This window comes from Carettochelys insculpta, chromosome 1 (genome assembly GCF_033958435.1).
Source record: "Carettochelys insculpta isolate YL-2023 chromosome 1, ASM3395843v1, whole genome shotgun sequence".
Lineage (NCBI taxonomy): Eukaryota > Metazoa > Chordata > Testudines > Carettochelyidae > Carettochelys > Carettochelys insculpta.
This window is the reverse complement of record NC_134137.1, coordinates 305,708,024-305,727,572: the sequence shown is the minus strand read 5'-3', so window position 1 is coordinate 305,727,572 and position 19,549 is coordinate 305,708,024. Positions and strand designations below refer to the sequence as shown.

The 19,549-nt window shown below is 40.8% G+C and overlaps 1 protein-coding gene across 5 annotated transcripts in view; it reads left to right on the top strand.

Annotated features, from left to right (window-relative positions):
* NAV3 (neuron navigator 3) overlaps positions 1 to 19,549 on the top strand; it is a 407,330-nt gene that overhangs the window by 209,242 nt on the left and 178,539 nt on the right. For all 5 annotated transcript variants that reach the window (XM_075012496.1, XM_075012492.1, XM_075012483.1 and 2 more), the window contains exon 9: positions 7,468 to 7,583. In XM_075012496.1, the coding sequence (XP_074868597.1) occupies positions 7,468 to 7,583 (116 nt within the window). The remainder of the gene's footprint in view (positions 1 to 7,467; positions 7,584 to 19,549) is intronic.

Genomic DNA, 19,549 nt, shown 5'->3' with positions numbered 1-19,549 from the left:
AGATGATGTCAGCAAGAGCTCACAGAGTTCCAGAGTGTTGATGTACTCTAGTGGGGTGCCCAAGTAACTGCTGCTCCTCTTCTGGCATAGATACCTTCTTGGCCTCTCACTTCCAGAATAAGAGAAGGATTATTCTACTCTACAGGAAGCTGGATTTAGATTCTGCTGCAAGATTCCTGAACTCAGTGTCTTCCATGGAAATTCTGTAGCAGCTTTAGGTGTTCAAAACAACTGAGGTTTTATGTAACGATATAGGAGATTCCTGAATACAGCCAGCACTGCAATATCTGTGTGGTTTATTTTGGTAGCAAACTCAAATTATTTTACATTCTCCTAACTCTTTCAGTTTTGAGTTGGATAAATGGCCCAGATATTTCATAACTCCCAGAGCTATTGTTTCTGGCAGTCTGCAAACACAAGAAGACATCACTGTATCGTTTACATGTTCATGTCTTGGTTCACGTTTTGAATTTTTTCTTTCCAACAATGAAGACTCAAACTATAATTTTTCTAAATTACAGTTTAGATTAAAATGTCATCATGAGGCTCCAGGAAGCAAGTAATTGGCCTTGTTTTCTATGCTGCAATCAATCTTGCCTGTGAGGTCTGCAAATTTGTAGAAATTTTGCAAATGTCTATTCTAACACTATTTTACTACTTTCCATCCTGGTCCCAGATGGAATCAGGTTTTTGAAGATACAAAAAAAATAGAGAAGAGACTCTATAAATGAATTTAGTCATATTGCTTAAAAAGTTTGGGTCAAGCTTGGGCAAGAGAATGCTTTGAGTGGCTCTCATTATATCTACACAAAATTTCCCAGCTGGGTAAGAGCCTTTTCACGTCATCATACCCCAGTTATGACCATAAATTCTTTACAGCTGAGAGTTACCACCATCACTGAGCTATAAAGGACCCAATTCTGAAAGACCTCAAGGGCAAAACTATCAGGGATGTCAGTGGGAATGCTGTACTTGCAGCTTATGGGGTCCTTGTGGTATTAATACCTTAGTGTGTCATGGGATATAATAACACCCAAGAATCAAAAACAGTTCATAGGACAGCAGCTAGATATTAGCCTCTTCACAATTCCTCAAAACACCAAAAGTTTTCTATGACAACCCCATGCTTGTTACAAGGTATGGAATGTCTTTATATTTCTATTTAGTTGAGTTATAAATGCCTTAAAGACTTAGTCGTCTATTCAGAAAATATGTTTGGTTCTTTGTGTTTTGTGATCTGCTCCCTCATTCATTTAAATGAATTGCTGACTCAACCCATTAGATAAGCCACTGTGACGCAAACAGAGGAAAAATAATTAATAGACTGTTATTTTGTAAAAGAAATTGCTTTTAAATTATTCCTCCGATTCACCCAATGTTTTTATCAGTTATTCCTGTGAAGGGCATCTGTGCTAGGGTGGCCCCAAAAAGCAGCTTGTGCTTCCCACAGTCTGTTGTAGAAATGGAAATTTTAGAAATCTAGCTGTAATTTTAAGCTTTTAGAATTGGGGAACAAATATATATAAAAGGTTTTACCAGGCCCTTATCAGAAATCAGAGGCAATTGGTGTTTCGGCATGTCATTCATGATTGTTAGCCTTTGCAATAAGGGTGCAAAACTGAAATCTGAATTGAGAATTTTAGATGGAGTTTGTTTGCAGACTATTCACACCCTTTTACTTTTGTGGATTTTTTTTCACTGTTGAACAAACACAGTGATGACCATTAAAAATCATCATTTACTAAGTTTCCCTGTCCTGTTTTCTGAGATATTGTGGAAATGGCAACTACTATCATAACTCTTAGGAAATGCCATCTGTATAATAGGTTGCCCAAAATAAAAGAATCAAATTTTGAACCGAGTAGCAGACTGCAGAATACAAGCCATTTATGAGTAATCTGACACAAGCATAGTCTTTTCTGTACCTTTTTTCTGTACACACTAGAAGCATCCGTCGACAGAAGTTACCCTGGGTCTACACGTGCCCCTTCCTTTCGAAAGGGGCATGTTAATGAGTGGGTTCGAAAGATGCTAATGAGACGCTGTAATGAATATGCAGCACCTCATTAGCATAATGGCGGCCTTGGTGATTCGAAAGGGCGGCTTGTCAAATCACGCGCTGCCACTGGAGACGGGACCTTCCAAAAGCCCCCCGCCCAAGATTTTGAAAACCTTTCTTCCGATCACTAGATAGGAAGAAGGGCTTTTGAAAACTGGGAGGGGGTCCTTTCGGGAGGTCCCATCTCCACAGGCGACGTGTGATTCGAAAAGCTGCACTTTTGAATTGCTGCAGCTGCCATTATGCTAATGAGGCACTGCATGTTCATTACAGTGCCTCATTAGCTTCTTTTGAACCCGCTCATTAACATGCCCCTTTCAAAAAGAAGGGGCACGTGTAGACCCAGCCTTACTGTCCACAGGGGAATCTCAACAGAACTGCTGTTAACAGATTATATCTACATACAACTTGCTCTGTGGACAGAGAACTGCCAGACTGCTCTGCCCTCTGGTACCAGAAAGTGGAATGGCAGCTCTGCAAAGAGTGCTGCCGGGCAACCGGAAGCCCACTCTATCGACAGAAATGGCTACACTGTACTTCTGTTGACCGTACTATGTCGAGAGATTATTATGCCGCAAATTGTTGTGGCATAATGCTGTTGAGGCAAATGAAGAGTTCTCTCGAGACTCTGTCGATGGAATGCTTTAAGTGTGTAGACGCTCCCTGAGTTATCATAGAACCATAGAATCATAGAAGAGTAGGACTGGAAGGGACCTCGAGAGGCCATCGAGTCCAGCCCCCTGCCCTCATGGCAGGACCAAGCATTTTCTAGACCATCCCTGAAAGCCATCTATCTAACCTCTTCTTAAATAGCTCCAGTGATGGAGATTCTACCACCTCCCTTGGCAATTCGTTCCAGTGTTTGATCACCCTGACAGTTAGGAACTTTTTCCTAATGTCCAACCTGAACCTCCCCTGCTGCAATTTCAGTCCATTGCCTCTTGTTCTATCCTCAGAGGCAAGGAAGAACAAGTTCCCTCCCTCTGTCTTATGACACCCTTTTAAATACCTGAAAACTGCTATCATGTCTCCCCTCAATCTTCTCTTTTCCAAGCTAAACAAGCCCAATTCTTTCAGCCTTTCTTCATAGGTCATGTTCTCTAGACCTTTGATCATTCTTGTTGCTCTCCTCTGGAGCCTCTCCAATTTCTCCACATCCTTCCTGAACTGCGGTGACCAGAACTGGACACGATACTCCAGCTGAGTCCTAACCAGCGCAGAGTAGAGCGGGAGAATGACTTCTCGTGTCTTGGTCACGACACACCTGTTAATGCATCCTAGAATCATGTTTGCCTTTTTCGCAACAGCATCACACTGTTGACTCATATTTAGCTTGTGGTCCACTATAACCCCCAGATCCCTTTCTGCTGTACTCATTACTAGGCAGTCCTTTCCCATTCTGTATGTGTGACACTGATTGTTTCTTCCTAAGTGGAGCACTTTGCATTTGTCCTTATTAAGCTTCCTCCTGTTTACCTCAGCCCATTTCTCCAGTTTATCCAGATCCTTTTGAATTATGACCCTATCCTCCAAAGAAGTTGCAACCGCTCCCAGCTTGGTATCATCCGCAAACTTAATAAGTGTACTTTCTATGTCAATATCTAAATCGTTAATGAAGATATTGAACAGAACCAGTCCTAAAACAGACCCCTGCGGAACCCCACTAGTTATACTTTTCCAGCAGGATTGAAAACCATTAATAACTACTCTCTGGGTACGGTTATCCAGCCAGTTGTTCACCCACCTTATAGTAGCCCCATCTAAGTTGTATTTGCATAGTTTGTTGATAAGTATATTATGTGAGACCGTGTCAAATGCTTTACTGAAGTCTAGGTATACCACATCCACCGCTTCTCCCTTATCCACAAGACTCGTTATTCTATCAAAGAAAGCTGTTAGATTGGTTTGACATGATCTGTTTTTAACAAAACCATGCTGGCTGTTCCCTAGCACCTTACCACCTTCCAAATGCTTGCAGATGATTTCTTTAATTACCTGCTCCATTATCTTTCCTGGCACAGAAGTTAAGCTGACTGGCCTGTAGTTTCCCGGGTTATTCTTGTTCCCCTTTTTATAAATGGGTACTATATTTGCCCTTTTCCAGTCTTCTGGAATCTCTCCCGTCTCCCACGATTTACTAAAAGGATTGCTAAAGGCTCAGATACCTCTTCTGTCAGCTCCTTGAGGATTCTAGGATGCATTTCATCAGGCCCTGGTGATTTGCAGACATCTAATTTTTCTAAGTAAATTTTAATTTGTTCTTTTCTTATTTCAACTTCTAAGCCTACCCCTTTTCCACTAGCATTCTGTATGTCAGGCGTTCCTTCAGATTTCTCAGTGAAGACCGAAACAAAGAAATCATTAAACATCTCTGCCATTTCCAAATTCCCTGTTACTGTTCCTCCCTCCTCACTGACCAATGGCCCTACACTCTCCTTAGTCTTCCTCTTGTTACCAATGTATTTGTAAAAAGCCTTCTTGTTTCCCTTTATGCTTGTAGCTAGTTTGAGCTCATTTTGTGCCTTAGCCTTTCTAATCTTGCTCCTGCATGCTCGTGTTGTTTGCCTATATTCGTCCTTTGTAATTTGTCCTAGTTTCCATTTCTTATAAGATTCCTTTTCTATTTTGAGATTATGCAAGATCTCCTGGTTAAGCCAAGGCGGTCTTTTGCTGTGTTTTCTATCTTTCCTACACAGTGGGATAGCTTGCTTTTGGGCCCTTAATAATGTCCCTTTGAAAAACTGCCAACTCTCCTCAGCCGTTTTCCCCCTCAGTTTAGCTTCCCATGGGACCTTACCTACCAGCTGTCTGAGCTTACCAAAATCTGCCTTCCTGAAATCCATTATCTCTATTGTACTTTTTTCCCTTCTACCCTTCCTTAGAATTGTGAACTCTATGATTTCACAATCACTTTCACCCAAGCATCCTTCCACTTTCAAATTCTCAATAATTTCCTCCCTATTTGTTAAAATTAAATCTAGAACAGCTTCCCCCCGGTAGCTTTTTCAACCTTTTGGAATAAAAAGTTGTCTGCAATGCAATCCAAGAATTTATTGGACAGTCTGTGCCCTGCTGTATTAGTTTCCCAACATATACCTGGATAGTTGAAGTCCCCCATCACCACCAAATTCTGGGCCCTGGATGATTTTGTTAGCTGTTTAAAGAAAGCCTCATCCACCTCTTCCACCTGGCTAGGGGGCCTGTCGTAGACTCCTAGTAGGACCTCATCCTTGTTTTTCACTCCGAGTCTAATCCAGAGACTTTCAACCCGTCCATCTCCTACGTCCATCTCCACCTCTGTCCAACTGTGTACATTTTTAATATACAAGGCAACACCTCCTCCCTTCTTTCCCTGTCTGTCCTTCCTAAGCAGGCTGTACCCTTCAATACCAACATTCCAATCATGAGTATTATCCCACCAAGTTTCTGTGATGCCAACGATATCATAGTTGTATTCATTTATTAGTACTTCCAATTCTTCTTGCTTATTTCCCATACTTCTTGCATTTGTATATAGGCATCTCAGGCATTGATTTGGTCTTGCCTCCCAGTTTTGCCCTGGCCCTCTTTTTACTCTCCCAGTGTAGCCCATACTCCCTCCCATTTCAAATTCATCTCCCATGTATTCATGCTGTCCACTTACCTGCAGGCTTTGCTCCCCTGCCCCCGTCGAACCTAGTTTAAAGCCCTCCTCACTAGGTTAGCCAGCCTGTGTCCGAATATGGTCTTCCCCCTCCTCGAAAGGTGAACGCCATCTCTGCCTAGCAGTCCTTCCCGGAAAAGGATCCCATGGTCAAAGAAACCAAAGCCTTCCCGGCGACACCATCTATGCAACCAAGCATTCACCTCTAGGATACACCTGTCTCTGCCTGGGCCCCTACCTCTGACATGCAGAATTGAAGAGAATACCACCTGCGCCCCAAACTCCCTGACCCATGCCCCCAGAGCCCTGAAGTCACTCTTGACCTGCTCAGCATCACACCTCGCAGTATCATTAGTGCCCACATGGATGAGAAGCATGGGATAGTAGTCAGAGGGCCGGATAATCCTCAACAATGCCTGCATAACGTCTCGGATACGGGCCCCCGGCAGGCAGCACACCTCCCGAGATGAAATGTCAGGGCAACAGATGGGCGCCTCTGTCCCCCTCAGAAGAGAGTCTCCAATCACCACTATTCTACGTTTCCTTCTTGCAGGGGTGGCAGTAGACTTCCCAGCCTTGGGGGTATGAGTTATGTTGGCAGAACGCCCGTTCTGGTGAAAAAGCTCCCTAGTGTAGAGCCAGACCCAGTGTTTCCCAAGCTACACATAAATCTGAACATTTCGGCATATATTTTGACTTTTGATAGCCTTAACCAAGGGACTGTGTGTGAATTGTACTGTGCAAGGATGCCCTGTGGGGTTAGACATATGCCTTTTCCATTTCCTCCCCCTTTTGTCCCGGGGATCATTTATTGCTGGCCTTTATCAGCAGTAAATCCAGGATGAAACTTGGTAGTTTGGCACCCTTGGACCTGACCAGTGCTGAATGAGAGAATGTGCTGGACCATAGGAGGTTAATATTATCTAGCGCATTACCAACCCTTCCAATGCTTACTGGGCTCATAGGAGACGTTTAGGGGTAAATTACAGCTAAATAACAGCACAGAACACTGAGAGCCAGGACTGGTGGCTGTAAACAAACTTTATGGGATTGTGGGAAATATGGCCACACTCATGGTAAGTGATAAACCAGCTAACTAAAATCATGTCAGATTATGGATGTTGCCAAACGAGAGAGTGTCAGATTAGAGAGGTTCGAGTTGTAATTATGCCTCATGCCCCTTACATATAAAAAATGATAAAACTGTCATGTCATGTAGCACTCTAAAGACTAACAAAATAATTTATTAGGTGATGAGCTTTCATGGGACAGACTCACTTCTTCAAATACGTCCCATGAAAGCTCATCACCTCATAAATAATTTTGTTTGTCTTTAAAGTGCTACATGGCTGCTTTTTTGTTTTGTGAAGGTACAGACTAACACGGCCACTTCTCCGTGAATATATAACTGTGCTGAGTTAGCTACTCTGAGCATTGAAGTGGGGTTAGGTTGTTCCCTTCCTGAATATTGTCTACTTTTGCCAGGGATAGAGTGAATACATAAGGTCCCCTGCTTATTACTGTGTTCACTGAGTCCAGGCCTGTGTTGTTTATGTAGGGATGTTAAGTCCTTTCTCCCTTGGCCAGAGGTATCACTTAAAACAGAACTTAGTACCATGTATTTAGGGTAGAATGTGGCACTTGTGTTGTGCCTTTTGTTAAGATGAATATGGTACAAAAACTTCCATTTATGTCCTAAATTAACATTTACCACTTCTATGAGTATAACAGATATGTTTTAATGAGTCCTCTTGCTTGATTTTAGAACACACTCAGAAAATGACAGTACCTCTATCCCACCTGCTGACTTCTGCACCAGTCCTACTAAAATGGATTTATCCTACAGTAAGACTGCCAAACAGTGCCTAGAGGAGATATCTGGTGAGTAAAAACCTCAGTATTGGAATGTTATATTTCTTTGTTTACGTAGCTCTCCTATGAACAGCTTATTAGTGGTTTAAAATAGCATCTGTGACCTCTCATGACTGTGTTAAATATGCAGAAAAAGTGGGTTGCATACTGTTAGCACCTCAGCTGCAAATTTTTTATCTAAGCTGCCTCAGAATATCCCCTTCATCAATTTGCAGAAAATGGAGTATTCATACATTAGGATTTCAAGACATTATTATTGTTGGTATTATATTAAATGCTCTGTAAAGAACCTTGATAAAACCGTCTCATAATGTGTGACACCGTACTGCATTTAGGAGAATAAGATCAAATGAAAATGTCAGAAGCAAGTGTTACTGACATATTTTTATTTCTGTGAGTGAATCTGGATTTTAAAAATGAAGTAAATAAACCAATCATTACAGTTGTGGTAATCTGTGGTTCCCCTCAGCAAGGTTGTATCCTGGGGGTTCCCTCTAGTTATGGGTTCAAATCCTTAATAGATTACAACTGTACAAATAAGTTTGTGTACTTTTGGAGACTACAGGTCAGATCATCAGCTGCTATATATTGGCATAGTCTTTTAGCGGGACAATGTACATCAGATGAGAATATGGCCATAAATCTAACCCTCAATGGACACAAAACAAAATATGCTACAACTGAATTTGTAATTAGGATTGAAGTGTGCAGAAGATCATAGAATCATAGAAACATATGTTTTGGGACATTTAGTTTTGGGAGGAAGGGGCTTTTGAAATCAGGGGGTCCTTTTGAAAGACCCCTGACTACGCGGGCGGCATGCGTTCCGAAACTGGCACTTTCAAAGCGTGTGTGGCTGCCATTATGCTAATGAGGCACTGCATATTTATGGCAGTGCTTCGTTAGCATCTACCGAAGTGCTCATTACCATGCCCAAAAGGAGTAGGTACTGTGGCCACAGCCCTAGAATCATAGAAAACAATAGAACTGGGAAGAAACCTTGAGAGGTCATTTAGTCCACTCTCCTGCCATGAGGCCCAAGCATCATCTATGATAGATGTTTATCTAACCTGCTGTTTAATATCTCCAGTGATGGAGATGCCACAACATCCATAGGCAATTTATTCCAGTGTTTAACCACCCTGACAGGTAGTTTTTCCTAATGTCCAACCTAAACCTCCCTCGCTGCAATGATCTGTATGGCTTCTCCTTTCAAAGGGCCTGCTTGTCTGAGCTGTGGTTTCCTTGGCTTTTACTCTGTATCATTACTTTCAAGCTCACTATTATCAGCAAAAATGGTGACATTCTGGCCCATTGAATTCCACTGGATTTTTGCCATTTTGCCCCAAATTTTCAGTGTTCAACAAATGTTAAAAATCATGCCTGTTTTTTTCTCATTCAAGATATCATTGTTTTAAAGGAACTTGTTTGGCACAGAGGCATCCAAAGCATCACAGCTTAGAAAGGATGATCAATTTGCCACAGTTTTGTCACATTGCTTTGGAATCTAGACTGATTCATATTAAAGCAGCAATTTTGTCTTGTTTCAGTATAGGTAACTGTCTCAGTTTTTCCTCAGGTGTCCTCAAATTGCCATCTTTCACTTGCCAAATTCTTGATCAACATTTTGACAAGTAGCCAAATCTGAAACCTAATTAAGTGTTCCCTTTAGGGTCTAGTTATATATATTTTATCATGGAAACTTCTCACGGAGAGAAACTGCATTCTTAATTAGCTAAACATTATATTTCCTAAAGGCAGATACACGGCTCATTGATCTTATTGTAGACAATTAAAACCTGAAACGTCTAAAAAGTGTTAAGTATTATAAAAGATGTTTTAAGAAATTTTCCGAAGGGATGAATAAAAAAATACTCCACTTTTGTGCCTGCTGTAATGATCCTGTAGGATAGCAGGTATCCATTCATTTTTTTTTCTTCTGTACTGAAGTAGAAAATGCAACAGAAAAAAGAGAAAATGGCATATGGGGCACTAAAGAGACATCAGAGATGTTTCTGATCTCATTATTCAGGCTCTGTCATTGGCAGCATACTGCCATAATGGGCAGTATGGCAGCACCACTGAGTAAGTTCAGTCATTGGCTCAGTGTAAATTGGGCACACAGAGGAAATCAGGTGTGTGTCACTCATAATTGGCAGGTAGAAATATGAGGAATGGTGAGATCAAATAATCACCCTGGGAAGTAAGTGTATTATTAGCTAGGTATGAGCTGAATATAATTTGGAATCTATTCATGTGCTTGGTATTCAGAAGACTGTTTTGGGATGAGCTGGGCTGGAGTAAGAGGAATTTCCAAGCTCTCAAATATATTCCAGCCATCTAGTGGGATCATCATCCACCAAGGGGTATCATTTGTATGAAGGATACATATAGGGGTGATTTTTGTGATACAAACTTTTATGCTTAAGTACATAGGATGGGAGAGCATTTGTGACCTGTTTTGTGTTTCTGTTACATTCTGTTGAGATTCTTATCCTCTGCCTGTTACCATGTTACCTGAGCCCCTGACTTGTTTTATTTCTTGAGTGACTTAATACACAAACACATTAGCCAGAAATACATTTAGTTATAGAAGATCTAATCCTGCAAAGCACTGAGTATCCCCTCCAAAGATTTATACAGAGAACTGAGGTCACTCAGCCATTCACAAGAGTGGGCTAGGGAAGGTCTGTGCCATTCACTTTTTTATTTGCTTCATTTGTCATTCTGGTCTTTGTTATTTTTTAAAGTGCCAAATGTTTCCTGGGTGTTACAGTGCAAATAAAGTGCCAAGCTTTTACTGAATGTTTTACAGTTCATGCAGAAAGACATGATCCCCAGGTCAAAGCTCTCCAAAATCTAAGGACTTGAGATCATCAAGCCTTATATATATTCTTAATGTTATCCACTTCATGCACCAGTGACTCCTTGTTATGCGTAAAGGGAAGCAGTGGGACTCCTTGCATTGCATTAAGTTAAGCACTTGCATAGGTCTCTGCAAGAATGGGGCATAATTTTAGGTATGGAGTGACAAAAAATGAGGAGGGCAAAGAGAGGAGGGAATAGGGTTAATAAAATAATAAAATAAATTCTAGTCTCAGTTTTGTCTCAGTGTGGCTATGTCCAAACAGCAATAATAATAATTCATTCTGGAATAACTATGCTGAACTAGCTTATTTCAAAATAACACAGATACACACAAGAATGCACTTAAAATGGCACCCTGCTATTTCAAAATAGTTTGCCCAGACACATTGGATGCAATATGATTTATTTCGAAATCGCGCTATTCTGTGTTTTAACAGTGCCTATTTTGAAATAGTTGTTTTGAAATAGGGGTTATTCCTCCTGCAATGAGGTTTATGAAATTCAAAATAATGTGCCCCCAATTTCAAATGCATTTCAAAATAGCGTGTGCTTAGCGTAAATACTTGCAAAGTTATTTCAAAATAACAGCTGTTATTATAATAACTCTTCTGTGTAGACATAGCCTGTGTGACCAAGAGTAAGTTTGTTAAACTTACTTCACTAGTTTCTCAGTCTGTAACACAGAGGATAATATTTGCCATCCTACATTGCAGAGGGACTGTGAGCATTAATAATCTAATTATCTAAAAGCAGTTTCCAAAATATACATCTCTGTAATTTCAAAATGTTATTTTAATAATACAATTATATTACTAAGCTTTAACGCAGTGTTTACATGTTTAAAGTGTTTAGTATTCCATAAATAGTTATATATGTATTTGAAAATATTATCTAATTATAAAGATATCATTCCTGATGATTCGTATGGAAGCACTAAAAACCAAACCAAACCAATCCAAAACAAAACAAAACAAACAAAAAGCAAAACAAAAACAAAAGCAAAAAAAAAACACTCTGGGGAGAGGCAAGGAATCATTTCAAGAGTTAAAATTATTTCCCCATAGTAGCAGTGGGATTAGCATATCCTCTTTGTATTTTTCAGGTGTTCGTGAACTTTTTTCCTTTTCTAAAAGAAGCACTTAAAAAAGGTACACAAATATAGGTTGTACCTCCCTGGTCTGGCACCCTTGGAACCTGATTGGTCCTGAATGAAGGAATTTGCTGGACCAGGGTAGATTGGGCCACCAGGCTTACTTAGGGGGGCGCTGCCAGACTGATGGCTGGGCTCCTGTCATGGCCGCTGCCCCACTCCCTGCCCACAGGCTGCCTGGGGGACTCTGCTCCTGGTAGGGCTCCATGCCATGGGGCTGCTGGCAGAGCTCCCTTCCTCTGGGTTGGCCAGGCTCCCTGCATTAGAGCTGCCAGTGGTACTTCCTGCTCCAGGCCCACCAGCTGGGCTTCCCAGAGTGGGGCTGCCAGTGGGGCTCTTCATCCTTGGTGGGACTCCCTTCCACTGTGGGCTGCCAGCAGGGTCCCTGATCCCAAATGTGGCTCCCCACTACCAGTCCATTGGTGGGGCTCTTCTCCAAGCCCTCCAGTGAGCCCAGCTCTGCGCAACTGGAGCCGTCTTGTCCAAGTACTCTCTGGTCCAGCAACCCTTTTGGTCCCTCCACATGATGGATGTTGCCAGACTAGAGAGTGCTCAGTTAGAGAGGCTCAACCTGTAGTAAGAATTAACTAAACTTATAATATTGTTCTGGTTCTGTGGATTTCATTATTTTATTATGTAACTCATTAACTTAGCCAAACCGTGCGTTTTTTTTCAAACTTCAGTGCAAGTTGTGCATGTTTATTGAAAACAGAATATGTCTATAATTATATTTTAAAGACATGTTTCAAATTCCTTTGTAAACATGCATTATGCAAAACAAGGTTTTTTATTACTATAACCACTGGGTAGGGAAAATTCCCTGTTTTATCCCCTCTAAAAATGGCACTTGCATCTTCAAGGTAGGAAGTACATAGTTTTCATATCTATCTGTCTATCTAAAACTGGAGAATGAGTTTTAGAAAACTTTATTTCAGTACATAAACCTGGATTCTTTCATATTTCACTCTTAGATATTTTCACATTACAGGAGCACATGGCATATCAGAGGGTAGGTTACAAATCATTATTACAAAGGAGATACCATAATTCAGTGTTTTGTGCTGTTCACGCATCCCGCGATACATATGTGCATCTAATCGGTTTTAGGGGATGGTGATGATAATAACTTGGGCAGTTAAGATGGGGACCTGTGGAAAAATAGAGTGTAAACATGTAATAAATGTCTATAGTAAAATACATGTGCACAAAAGCAATAAATTAAGATTGCACAGGAAACCTTAAAACGTATAAATGCTTAACTTTTTTACCTTAATAATATTTAGTATAATTTTTGTTTTTTATTTGTTGTTGTATGAGTGCCTAGCCATCTGTCTATCTATAATAAGTATTTCTACAGTACACAATTTGTTGCTGCCGGGTAGCTTTGGTTGCTGACTCCAACAAATAGCTGGCTGGTGGACTAGGTGCGTTTCTAGGTTTCACACCCTCGTGGATGACATGTGCAGGCAAGTCCATGAATTCTCTTGAGTTGCATGGAGAAATCCTGCCTTACTGCTTACACTCAGGAACAAGAAGAAGTCCTGTGGTACCTTATAGACTAACAGATATTTTGGAGCATAAGCTTTCGTGGGCAAAGACCTGCTTCATCAGATGCACGCACACTTTTGCGCACATGCATCTGATGAAGTGGGTCTTTGCCCACGAAAGCTTATGCTCCAAAATATCTGTTAGTCTATAAGGTGCCACAGGACTTCTTGTTGTTCTTGAAGATACAGACTAACATGGCTACCTCTCTGATACTCAATAACAAGACACTTCCTTCTTCTCCCACTGTACACCAGTGCAGCTGTGTTCCTTTGAAATGAAGCAATTGAAAAATAGCCCTTTGGCTCATAGCATTATGCAAACTAAAGAGTGTTCATTGCTGACATGCTTCCTCCGTCTTTCTTTTGGGCAGGTCAGGGGAAGTCAAGGAGGGATGAATTTTCTTAATTGTATATCATTTTGAATATCCTTTCCAGCTTCTATCATCTTCATTCCTGTGCATTCTGTGTCTAGAGGGGGTCAGCAGTGGTTTAGTTTCCAAATTGATCACCACTTGACACAATTAGTTTTCTTTTTTTCCTTTCCCTTTCGTTTTCATCATTTTTGGTTAGCATACCTGCAAAAAAAGTGCCCCCTCCATTTTGTTGCTAGGAGATATATTTTTATCCAGCTTTACCACCAGTAGCAGCTGTAAAAAAAAGAGAGGATGAAAAGCAAATATGGCACTGGGACAACACTTAATGCTTATCTGTCACTAATATATCAAGTCTGCAAATAATTTGTCCCAGTGTATCATTAAATCCTGAAGTTTCCCCCCAATACAGTGTGTCACAGGTGTATCTTAATGCTGATAGAATCGATATATTGTTATATAGCATTTCTATATTTATATTTGTATTTTTCTGCACAAGTATTTGGCCTAATCAATTGCTCTTGGGTTAACCTTTGTTTCAAAAATCTCATACAGTTCTACTTCAGCTCTAATTTTCTGTTCAAGTGTCTTAATTAGTGATACAAGTATTTTTTTCCCTGCAGGGAAAAGATATATTTTAAATGTTAGTCTGCTTTTTTTACATGTGTAAAAGCAACATTTAGCTGTCATGAACTTTGTTTCAGACTTGGAATTGGGTAGCTTTGAAAGAAAATTGTGTTCTTTGCATAAAGTATTATATTTAATAGGTTCCTTTTTAAAGGTTGGAAAGCCCTGATTTTATCAGAGCTTTATACTTCCATAGTATAGTAGCTTCTGAATCCCAAGAATTTTTGTTGAAGGAGAAAATGAAATCTCTCACTTTATAAATCACTGCCACAGAGTGGGTAGCATCAGGTTCCATTCTTTAGTTTCTTTATCCTCTTTAATTGTAGTTATTCATTTACTGCAGTAATTGCCAGATTCAAGAGCCATTTGCAAGTCTGCATTCAGCTGCCTGTGAAGGGAGTAGAAGGGAGAAGGAAGAAATCATTTGTCACTCTTACCTTCAAGGAAGAAAAATAGCGTTTCAGCAGGAACTAGGGCTAATGCTGTAGGAGCCCATTCAGGTGAGGCTAGGTCCTGAAACCTGTGGCATTTTAAACTGGATAGAGGCTTCTGTGTCTCCGGTTTAATACACCAGGATGTTTGCTGCCATGGCAGCCAGCAGCATCCACTGCAGTAGCAGAGAAGAGTCATAGATCTGGGAATGCAGGTTGAATACTAAAATGTGAGGAGGCTTGTGCAGAGCTTTGCTTCAGTGGTTAATTTTGGCTCTTATTGAGCTCTGACGTGTAAGCTGTACTTGCAGCTCTGTGTCAGCCCATCTAAAGTAAAGAGCTGTGCGTTGGGATCGGTCATGATCTGGTGAGAGGAAAAAAAAAAGCACCAGGCAGTGTTCCGCTGCACTTTGGATTTGAGAACACAGCAGCTGTAGAGAGAGATGCAGGCCCATCATTCTGATGAGACTGGGGATTGGATGAAGAGGGGAGAATACAGTTGGCTTCTGCAATTACTTCTGTGTGGGAGCAGAGTGTTTGATCAACTCTCTTCTGCTTGAGAGAAATTCAAGTAAAAATGCTTGTAAGTATTGCAGATTAATGTGACTGGAAAGAAGTGCCTTAGCACAGGCAGCAATGCAAATTTAGAGAAAATGACTGTGGCTGTCTAGTCATTTACAGCACATACACTGGATGCGCAAGCTTTGCTTTTCATTACAAGTGCAAAGATGTGCTACAAGGTGTGTGCATTGTACAGTGCTGAAAGCTTCATGTCTGAGACCTGCTTAATGATCTGAGCTACTATATATCTAGGAATATGAAATCTAGCTGAGGTGAAGCTTTAGCTGTAAGGATGCAACGACCTGCTGAATTGTCAGTCTTTAAAGGCAAAGATGTTAGAAGAGGGAATGCTCAGCTTCAGAAACAGAAGTCATTGACCAACCTTACACTTGTAAGTGAAGGAGAGAAGAGACGGTACTCGTACAGGGAAAACTGGTTTGGAAATGCCTCGAAGTCTAGCCAGAATTGTCATCAGAGAGAGGTAGAAGTTGGAGATAGAATCTCATTGTCAAAGTTGCTTTCGCGGTCGGTGCACTCTCTTTACCATACCAGCAGCTCAGCATCCCAGGAAGCTGAAGTCATACCACCTGCTGGAAGCAATAATTCAAATAGAAGATCTGGAGGCCAGTCAACAGATGAAAGTTTTGAAGCCGGTAATGAGGAAAGGGACAAATCAGATGATGAAAATGTGCCCTGCAAATCAAATTTCACTAGCAGGAACTGGGCAGAAGAAGAGGAAGAAGGATGTCTCCGTGAAGGGACTGCACAACTGGATGAGGATGTCATAATGACAATGCTGGGGGACCTAGAACAAGTACTTTACACGGATATATTGGGTAAGTTAACTTCTGTTTGATGCAAGAAAGGACAGTAACTTATATAAGCGTTGGAGCATATCTGCATGGAGTAGACTTCGCTTGTTGACAGTAATGTTGTGAGACAGAATTGGGTTTGTTTTCAGTTGTATGTAACATTGAGGTTTAGAGTATTCCTCTCTTGCCTCCGTATTTTTAGCTTTGAGGAGTGCAGCAACGGAAGACCAGTTTCTTACTCTTTTTTCATAGGCACGTTAGCAGCAATACAGTATGTGAATAATTGAACAAAATTTTGTTAGCTCTTTAAAAATAAAGTGAAACATGTTAACAGTTAATTAATGTTTAATTTCAGTTGTAATAACTTTCCTTCTCATTAATGTAAAATTAGGCTTCTTGGATTCTTAACAAAGCTTGCTTTATGTAGGTAATATTATGGCTTAGTTATGACTTTAATCTCACATTTTCCCTCCTCCCTCCAGATAGTCTCATCCATAAACATGAAATTGCAATAAAATTGTGGGTGTCAAAGCTTTGCATCCTAGCTATGTCAACTCATGATAGTAAGCTTTTAAATTTCAGAGCTGTAGGAGCTTCAAAAAGCTTCTGTGCCATTGCCATTACTTTTCATCTCATTCCTTGGAAGGATGGGTTGTTCAAACTATTCATTTCAGAAACACTGTGCTGTTATATACGAAAATGGATAACCTGTCTGCTTCCTTTGCTAAGGCTGTGTAGAGAGTGGATCTAGTCTGTAGATTTCATAGTGGTATGCATTTGGACTCAGACTGGAGTTAAAGATTTAGGATGTAATTTATAAAGAAAGTGTAATTTAGTAAACAAAAGTTTTATTTTAAACTAACATAGATACCTTCTTCATTTTTAGGAGCAAGAGTATTTTACACTGAGGTGGCAGGTTTGACTTTTGCATGGAATTAAGAAACAAGTTGTTTTGAAATATGAATTGTACACCTGAGTATCTCACTAGTTTCCTTTCCCCGCCTGCAAAATGGGGATAATTATACCTTCCTAGTACAATTTAGAAACCTCTAGAAATAATACAAAATACTCTTTCTTTACATAATAATGTTAGCATTTCATAGTCAGATGTATTTGTGCTAGAAACAAAGAGCCCTGTGCCATTGGGAATGGGAGGTTATTGAGTTTTTAATGGCCATTTCTGTCTTCGAACGATTGCAGGAGAATAGATTTTCAGCATGTCATTTTGCAAGACAGAATACTGCCAGTCTTGATCTTTGGAGAGTGTAATTTTGTGGGGAGGAATACTATGTTTCAAGGGAAACAAATAGCCCCATTCAGAGATCGTCTCCATTTTCATATGATCTGTACACACATATTTAAAAAAAGACCAGCGCCCCTACCCAGATAAGCTTATATTCTGTGACAAGGGACAAACAGTAAAAACAAACAAGGAAGGGGGGAAGATAAACTAATACTGAATATTAAAGATATAAATTATTACAAATAACAACACTCTGCCCTCACCAAAGTAAAAAAAAAACCCTTCAATTTTAAAATCCAAAGGGTTCAAAATATAGAAATGAATAGTTGAGGCACATAAATATTCAGATATCCTCCATCCCTCAGATAAATAAACATATGTAAAGTATGCATATTGCACACTTGAAAAAACAACCTTAATGCTGCCACTTGCACCTCTAAACACTACGTCAGCCTGGAGACCAGGAAATTCCCCTACACCTTCCAATTACTTGTTACGTACATTTCCAATATGGGTTACAAACTTTAAAAATGAACAAAATCCACATTCTCAGTCTTCCCTCAGTGTCAATATCTTCCTTCTTACCCTCCTGTTACAGAACTGAGATTTGACTTCCCCCCTGCCATTTTTCCTTGATGTTCAGGACAATATGCATTTTATGTCTTGTTTTCACCTAAAGTTACCCATCACACACCATTTTCCAAGCTAGTGCTCTGTACAATGGGAATTCCAATGTACTGCCGCCACCCATCAGGAGATCGGATTCGGCAGCCTGTGGCTCTGGAGCTGCGTGCGGCTCTTTAAGGAGTCAGTTGTGGCTCTGGGTGTTGCTGCTGGTGACTCCTCTTGTGGCTACCTGACTTGCCGCTGCTGAAGTAATGGAACTAAATTGAATTGGTTTAATGGTTGGCGGGCTGGCGGGAGGGATCTGACTGTTAAACCAATTCAATTTGGTTCCATTATTTCAGTGGCAGCAGGGCAGAGAGCCACCCGCGCTGCAGGTTTGGGAAGTGCTAAGCCTGCAGGACAGCCGGTTGGAGGGGCAGCTGAGTCTGCCCCTGCTGGAGCTGTACAACCCCACTAAGAAGGAGGCGGAGGTCACAGAGGAGCAACAGCAGCACACGCAGCTGGAGGAGCTCGTCAGCTGAGGCAGATTAATCCTCTGGATGGTGGGGAGGGTTTGGTGATGAGAAGAGTTAAGCCTGGGAATTGGGGGGAGGGCTTTGAGGGATGCAGGTTAAAGCTTGGGAATAGGGGCTATGTTGAGGGATGAGGCGGGTAAAGCCTGCAGATGGGGGGGCGGGTTTGTGGGCCAAAGGGGTAGAGCCTGGGAATGGGGAGGGGGTGCATGGAGGGTTGATGTGAACATTGCTCCTTCCTGTTTAAGAGCCTATGCCCAGGGGCAACATTTTCCTTGTTCTCATTTGCTCTCCAATCCAGGGGTGAAAGAAATTTAAACTTTCCAACTGGTACAAATCATTGTGTGCACACTGTTCTTTAAATAGGTGTTACAAAAAGTACAGTTTGACCTTACTTATTAAGGACTGTCTCCTATTCACGTGCACTGCGGCTCTTGAAGTGTTGATTTTGTAACTGAATTTGAAAAAAAAAAGGCTCTTCTCACTGTTTCAGTTGCAGACCCCAGACTGGATGTATCACTTTTTTTTCCCCTGCTCTCACATTCTAAATCACATACCCAACCTTCCAAAAGCATATTACAGATTGAACCTCTCTAATCCAGAGCACTGTCGCCTGGCAGCATCCGTAATCTGGCATGATTTTAGTTAGCCAGATGACTACTTATCATGGGTGTGGCAAAGTTTCTTGTGGTCCCATAAAGTTTGTTTACAGCCATCAGTCCTGCCTGTCAGTGCTCTGTGCTGTTATTTCGCTGTAATTTACCACAAATAGCTCCTATGAATCAGAACATGAGCCCAAAGGAAAGTTATTCTGGCCAAAATTTCCAACCGGAGAAAATAATTAGTGACTTATAGCTCAAATTTCATCTGCCTTCCTGGTAAGTTGGGTAATTTTCAGATCAGAACAATTTAGGGGTGGAGTTAAAACAGAATTTATAATGGAATCTAATTGCAGCCTTAACTAAAGAGCAATGACTATCGGTTAATAAAGCGCACATAAATAAATGTTCTTTCTCCTGCTTTTACCAAATTATACATTACAGATTCCACACTTGGTATCTATCCTAAGACATGTTATTTTAATTCCTAAATAAATGGAAAAGTTGGTATCAAAGATACCAATGTGTAGTAAGTGTTAGTGGATATTGACGTCTTCATTATGACTGTTGTGTGCACGAGGGAGTAGCTGGGCTCTGGGGCAAGGTGTGGTAGGTGGGGCTTCTCCT